Source organism: Bemisia tabaci, chromosome 3 (assembly GCF_918797505.1).
Source record: "Bemisia tabaci chromosome 3, PGI_BMITA_v3".
Lineage (NCBI taxonomy): Eukaryota > Metazoa > Arthropoda > Insecta > Hemiptera > Aleyrodidae > Bemisia > Bemisia tabaci.
The window spans coordinates 15,998,338-16,006,216 of record NC_092795.1 but is presented as its reverse complement, the minus strand read 5'-3'; the positions used below and the strand labels follow the sequence as shown (position 1 = coordinate 16,006,216).

The 7,879-nt window shown below is 38.6% G+C and overlaps 1 protein-coding gene across 2 annotated transcripts in view; it reads right to left on the bottom strand.

The window, feature by feature from the left end:
* Positions 1–784: 784 nt before the first annotated feature.
* The window catches only part of LOC109044352 (ras-like GTP-binding protein RhoL), a 56,808-nt gene continuing 49,713 nt past the window's right edge, over positions 785–7,879 (bottom strand). For both annotated transcript variants that reach the window (XM_072297912.1, XM_019062055.2), the window contains one exon: positions 785–3,623. In XM_072297912.1, the coding sequence (XP_072154013.1) occupies positions 3,418–3,623 (206 nt within the window). In that variant the 3' untranslated portion in view covers positions 785–3,417. The remainder of the gene's footprint in view (positions 3,624–7,879) is intronic.

Here is a 7,879-nt window from a genome sequence, read left to right as displayed (position 1 = left end):
TAATTTTGAAGTCTTTTGCACAAGGATACTCTGGATGGACCATTTGTCATTTACTCTGATGAAAAAAAAAACAAAAACAAAAACACACACAAAATTCAACTTATTTTCTTCTCTTTATTTGCAATTGGTAAAGGTCGGCAAAAAGCGGGAAAAAAAGGAGGAGAAATTGGGGGTGGATAAATACCTCTTCATGAGAAAGGGTAACGGGTTGAGTAGGCGCATGATGAGCGGGGGGGAGGGGGGGGTTGATGCTGTGGACGGGATAGAGGATACGCCCAGCTTTACATTCCCTTATGCGTTATGCGAAACTCCTATCATTTTATATGTGTAGAGAAGATTGAAGAAATCCATCTTCTCTTTTCACAAAGATACCTTCTTTAAAATTTGTTGATACACCTATGTATATCAAAACAATTTCCAATAAATCGCAATATTTTTCTTTCAATATAATGAATCACTCTCTCTGATGACAAATTGCATGTGTAAATAGTAAATATACGTTTCTTCCTTTCTTGGCACAGAATGATGAAGGGTTAATCATTATAATTGAACACTGCAGGTTTTTTTTCTTCATTTTTTTCATTTTTTGGCTAACTTTGTTTTATAGTTTGAATGGATGGAAAGATGTAAAACAGTTTCAATATTGACCTTGATAGTTCACAATATGGCAGTGCTATCTACCGAGATTTCTCTCACTCTAACCATTGATGTTTTTGTTAGCATTAACAAAGATTTGAGAGGTAGGTTGACGAGTAAGAAACAAACAGAAGCAAAAAACGACGTATAAAACTTCAAAAGGAAAAATATATTTGACATAAACAAGATCAATGATAAAACACATGTAAGGCACTCATATTTACAACATAGTATTTACATTTGCGCTTATTGATTATTGTTATATTCGGTTTTACATCACAGAAAGTATACTCGGTAATTTTAACAATTTTTGTAAAGTAGGAAGCATAATACACACATTTTGATTGACTTATTTGATTTACTTTAACAATTACCCAATGCAGACTAGCATTATTTGGTTAAAGTGTATCGCTGGTCTAATTGAGCTGATTCCCACAGCTCATTATTTCGGCATACAGTTTACCTTCCTGGCTACACCAAGCCGACGAGGGTAATGCTGTTATCAAAACATTATATATAATTTTGAATATAATACATGAAATGTGTTGAACTGAAAGTTCATTCGAGCACATTCTCGGCCGATGAACTTTGGCCCGTATGACAACCGCATCTCATCCGGGGAGATTCGAGCAGCCCAAACGAGTTCCACTTACCTCAGAGCCAGCCGTTTACAGTCAGAATTCGTGATTGTGTGAGTGTATGAGTGTAAATGTGTGAACGCTCGGCGAAGGCCACTCTCGTAGTTTTTCCAGGACCCAAATTTTGTCGGGGATAACGAACCTTGTACAATTTTTGGTTCCTCTTCGGTAGTTAATAGGAAGATTTGTCAGCCAGTCACTTTTATTTATTTTTGTGCACTTTTTTCAAGAAAATTTCTTGAGGGCCGTTCAAATATTTCGTGAGCTATCTGAAGGGAGAGAGGGGGTCTGCGGTTGCCTTACTAAGTCTCACAAGGAAAGGAGAAGGGTGTCGAGCCCAGTTTTACGTAAGCGATTTTTAGTTGAAAACGATATTTCTCAATTAAAATAATTTTTCAGCTATTTTTCAGGTTGTCTCTGTTTTTCCCCCAAAAAATTCGAGGGGAGGAGGGTGGGAGGTCACGCCAGATTTACACGTAACAGTACTAAATTTTAAAGGGGAGGAAGGTTGAGAGGTTGTTTAATGGGTACCGTAATAGGGAGGAGGGGGGGTCAAAAAGTCGGTCATGTGTCTTCCGCAATACTTGAACGGCCCCCTGGACTTAAATCATTCTTTGAGAATCATTCACAGAGAATGACACTTAATGGTTCTTATATACACCGTTTGCATCGTCAAATTTAATGAAAGAGCGTGCATCTAAGTAGCCTTTAAATCAGTTAAATGGCCGAATTAGGCAAGTCTCTGCATTAAATTCACCAAGGTATGGTCAAGTATTCATTTAAGAGGTTCCTAATCCTCTAGATAAAACTTGTGTAATAATATTGTTCACAGAGTAGTCTCTTCGGTATACTCTATGTATCGGGAAAAATTTAGCGTTGACTAGTTTCATTAACGATCTTTATATTAAAATAAGACATTTTCGAAGGATGGTAATTAAAAATGAGAACACCCCTCCATTTTTTTAAATGAACAATCATGGAAGGAAAATATCCGGCTAAGAATATTGGGCTGTTCTATTGCGCACAAGTATTTTTCGATGGTCAAGTATACTCATCGGCATCAGCAGCTAAAACATCCTAACTCAATTCTATATTTTGCAGTTATACGTTTTTGTGCCAGAAGGTACAAATAAATTAAAGAGGTATCTACGACCTACGTAAATAGGATTTGCGTGCCTCATAATTATTTTTGTTTTAATAATGAGAGGGATCATAGGATAAGGCGCATAAGTGCAGTTTTTGCTATTTCAAGAAATACGTATTCAATGTTTCAACATTACACGCGGCCTTATGATGGAAAAACAGTTAAAAACTCACTTTTTAATGCTCAAAAATTGAATTTTAGCAGTGAATTTTTCATAGACTATATTTGAAGACAAGTTTTAGTTGAATCGTGAATATTTTAATTGCCTCAAAAACTGCCCTCATACGCTCTGTCCTTCAAGCCCCTCAATTCATCTGTGCATGGTTATTTATTGGCATAAACACGTCCAATTTTTCCCCGGCCGAATAGTTCCATTATGAGAGTGTCTTACCTTTCTCTTACGTCATATTTTCATGGTAAGCTCCTGAGGGTATGACCCAATCAGTTTGAAGAGTGTTCATAAGATATTTTGTGATACAACACAAAGTCAAAGAAAAAAACAGAAATACTTAAATAGCGTTACAACATTCTTGCTTCGAACGGCAATAATAAAAAAAATTTGCCGAAGCGCAGTGGATCGAGTCAATTAGAGAGGTCAGGCATTAATTTTTTGACTTAAACTGCAAATTTTAAAGTCACGTCAAATTTTAAATTTCAAGGGTTGCATAGAAGAAAATTTCACGCGGAAATCAATGTAACCACTTTCAGAACCTCAAAGTCTTGTATGAACGTAGTCAAGCGTTTAAAGTTTCCAAATTTTGTCCGACCTCTCCAACTGACTCGATCCACTGTGCGACGGTGCAAAATTGGGAAGTGAGATCCTTTAACTTCTTTGGAGGAGAATGTGTTATTATATCTCATCGCACACTCAAAATGTTGAGCTTCGGAAACGTTCCGAGGAAGAAGGGCCTTGAAGGGTTAGTTCAACTCGCTGTCCTCAGTCCCTCTCAGTCGTTGAGTTTCAGTCTGGTTCCACCTTTGAAGGGCCGGTTAAGGAGCCTACAAAATCCGACATTGGCAGCAGCGCTCTTTCTTTGGTGGATTGACCGCCGCTCTGACAGCCTCGACGAAGATTTCTTCGAGACCCTCGTTCTTCAACGCCGAGCACTCCAAGTACGAGTGGACTCCGAGTTTTCGCCTCATTTTCTTGGCCTCTTTCACGCTGATCGTATCCGTGCCCGACTCTCGGAGATCAGTCTTTGTCCCTGAAACAGAAAATACAAAAGCTGTCAAGGCCGGATTAAGGGGGTGGCCACGTGGGCCGTGGCTCATGGCGGAAAATTTTGCAATTTTTTTAAATGTAGGTATAAATAAAATCGGATTCAGAAAAAAAAATTATCAATGAGAAAAGGTGACAAAATCTCTCTTTCCTGAGAGTATAGTAAATTCTAATTTTGTCGCCTTTCGGTGATACAAGAGACAGCATCTTTAATTAGTCGAGTTAAGAGAGGAACGAAACACGCAACTTGGCCTGGAGCTTAGCTTAGAGAAGAATGATGACGAGGACTTGAGATGAAAAGGACAAGCCCTTGGCGCGGCGGTCGGCATGTAACACATATTAGCGCCTACAAGACTGCATGAATACTTCACCCATTGCACCAAACACAGTGCGGTCAGGAGCGGTTGGCGTAAAACGCATAGCGCCTACAAGACTGCAGGAATACTTCACGCATTGCGCCAAACACAGTGCGATCAGCCCGGCGCAGCGGCGGAAGTTAAGATTATTATAACACATTTATGTTTGTTCTTTTATAATTTTTGGGTTCCTTTCTTATTAATGGAGGACCTTGCCCACACAGAGATAGGTTTACGGAACTTCACTTTCGCGCAAAGTTCCGTGAAATTTTGCTAGTAGTGTTGACAGGGCTTTCGCAAAAATGTATCCAACACGAGTAGGTAAACGCGTCTTATGCACTCCTCCCCCTCTGGCACGTTCACTTGCTGGTTTTTATTGATGTTTCAAAACGAATGAGAAGAGGGCGGCAAAATACAGGCGGCCCATTGGCGGCAAGTAGGTAATTCCGGCCCTGAAAGCTGTACTAAGAAAAAGGCAGAGGCGGATCCAACATTCTGGCAACATCGACTGTCCTTCATTTAAACCTATGCTAAATGATCGATTCTTTTCGGAGTACCTAGCCCCTTCAAGAATCGATACATTTCCATATGTTTAACCGGAGAAAAGACGATGTTGCCAATTATTTGCTGGATTCATCAATGAAAAAGCGTCATGTTTATCACAACAAAATCATTTACTTGGCGGTCGCTAGTTGGGTTGAAAATTGGAAACATATAAAAATGAAAGTTTGAAACAAGAAACGACTTACTTATCACGTTTTTTATTATCATTTGGGATGAGGAAATCTCGTCCTGTATCAACATTTATTTGATGTTTATGATTCAAAGGTCCCAGTTTTAATTTTGCTAGGATTTGGTAAGGAACCACTGTTTCTGGTCCACTTTGGGAACAACATACACGCCATTGGTTTCCATATCGACGGTGAAACTACCAAACCACGTATCTCGTTTGCGGTGTTTAAAAATCTACGCTCACATTTTATTTTTTTGAAGTAGACCAAATGGACTGCATTTTGCAATTTGGACCTACAAATTCTGGCTCATCGGAAAAAACACTTATGTGCATAGGGAAACTAATGACACATACGTTGTTTTTAAACCGGGCCGGAATTTATAGGTCCAAATTGCAAAATGCAGTCCAAATCAATATCATTCCTTGAAATTTTCACAGAATTTTCTCCGCACGAAGAGGAAAAATCACAGAAATTTTCAAGAGTGGACGTTAAGTAGTTTTTCATTTAAAAAATAAAGTATGACAGGAAGTCTACGACGTCGCAAACCGAGATACGTGGTTTGGTAGTTTCACCGTCGATATGCAGATATGTGCTTTTCATGAGTGGCGGTAGCCACCACCGGGCAAGTAACCTATCCTCCAACAATTGGCAACACAGCACAGCCCGGTCGAGGCAACGACACCATCATGAGTGGCGGTAGCCACCACCGGGCAAGTAACCTATCCTCCAACAATTGGCAACACAGCACAGCCCGGTCGAGGCAACGACACCATAGTTACACGAACTTGGCTTATTTGGGTTTTTAGTTGCGGTCTCAAAAGCTTTTCAAAGCAACGGAGCGACGGATTTTAGAAATTTTGGTGTCTAAAGATGCGTCTTGATCCCGTCTAACGAACTGTTGAGTTTCAAGGAGGTTGATGATTTATTAAACAAGATAATTACGCATATGTGCCTAAAATAGCAAAAAGTATCCACTTTGACCATTTTCACGCTCTGTCAAAGCTATGGAGAATACGAGACATCGGAGCCCTATATAATGTTATATCAAAAGAATTGTCATGTTCCCGTGTAGTGCGCGTTTAAGTTTCATTAATAACCAAGGCATCCTAAGAAAAATATTGCGTCTAAACTGCTTTTCGGTTGCAATGGGCGACCCGACCTGCTGACGTTTATCATTGAATTTCTCGCTTACACTATTCTGGAATGAAATTATGGTTATTTCGAGGGAACATCCTGAAGTTATGAGGATTCTAAAAATTATATATGAGTAAGGGTTTACTTTTACCGTTTAGGCTGTAGCTTTGATTATGTCCCAAAAATCGTAAAACCCGAATTTACTAACACATACACACGGTAGAGTGACAATGTTAGTGCTCTCTGCAGTCAGCATCTCACCAGCGGAACAACAAAACAAACCACGAATGTTAGGTTAGTTCCTGTTTCACAGAGCAACAAAAACGATCGAGACAATATGAAATCATTTGGTTTCAATGATTTCAATCCATTTACGACTTCAACGATGTTGTGACAATCATTATCATCGTGTTTTACAACCTGGAGCAGAAGTCTATCGCCTCATTGTGAAGTGAATTCTGAATATCCAATCTTAGAACTCGAAACCTCACCATTCTATTCTCTCATTGTTCTCTCTTCATTTTTGGCTCAAGTCAAGCGATTTAAAGTCGCTTCACTAAAATTATGTGATCTTGAATCCATTCAAGAGTGTGAAGCTCACATTTTTCTGGCATTGCAGCCTTTTTACTCCTCAAATTCTACGGATATGAGTCCATTTCGCTCAAGGTTTTTCTGAGCGATACCAAGTGTTTATACATTTAAGATAAGTGAGGTTTGTCTTTTGGTTCTTCTTTTAGCAGTTTTAAAGTAAATTAGGTATTACAGTACCTTCGTCCAGTTTTGTTTCCTTGTTTAATGTTTGTTAAGAGTCTTTCTACGTGAACACTCAAGGACATACATACTTACGCTCAGGTACCAATACCATTGTTTTTCTCTCACGTCAGGATGTACCTTTAAGCATGCTAATTTACCAAAGAAACTCCTCCAGTGATAAGTAATTTTAAGCTTTATTACGAAGTGAAAACCTCTCTGTGTGGTGTCGCTAAATTTCTCAGATAAGTCTCAGTTTAGACACGTAGAACAGACGTTCACTTTTGTCCGTTACGATCCCTGCTCTTATAGCTTCACATCTTACTTTGATCTCTGATTCATCGATTAATGGCACTTTTAGTTCCATTCATCATCAATCATAGTTCAAAGCTATCTCAACGATGAATCATCAAACGTTATATCAAGGAAGACATTTTCTGCTGAAAGCTACGACGGAATTGACATTGCAACTCAACTTACGAAAGCATGAACCAAGACATAAGAATCCGTCTCAAAGTGAACATTTTTTTCAACTCATCAGGCAGTTTAGCAGGTAAGAAATCTACAGTTGATTAATTAAGGATTACCAGATTACATGCACACTGGTTTTCCAACATTTACGGTAGATAGGGATATTTTTATTGATAATGATTAATGACGAAACGAATATATCAATACCATGGCCAAACTGGGAAACTACTTACCGCAATCCACAAAGTTCAGCCTCAAAGACTTTCAGAGTATTTTCATTTCTCTGCTGATAAATAATTCAACATAATTTCTGAAAATTGTGTAATTAATGACTTCGATGCGCAGAATATTCTTTTCTGGGATTTTAAGCGTAGTGGTCACTAACTTTTCCCTGATTTTGGAATGTCCTCTTTTGACATTAGGTGTCTCAGATAAAAATTCTTTTCACAAAAATTTCAAGTTTTTACTTGACTTAATTTTAAGTGTTTAGTCTCTTTAAACTGAAAAGTCCAATTTTTTTACTGGGAGAAGGAATTTCAATGCTCCGCAGCAAAACTACCTGACATATTTTCACAGTGAGGAGGGCTTTATTTCCTAACTTTTACAGAACCTGTCACCCTGTCTATCCCTCAGAAATTCAGTGAACCAGATGAGATTCAATGAGGGTCGTTGATAACTTTACCACTAAATTGATACCGCTTACTTAAAGGATTTTGGAGGGAGCAATTTTACCTACTAACATTGTTGTCAAACAGGGTTTATTCATCAGAGCCCTGAATTGAGGAACCAAGAGAAAA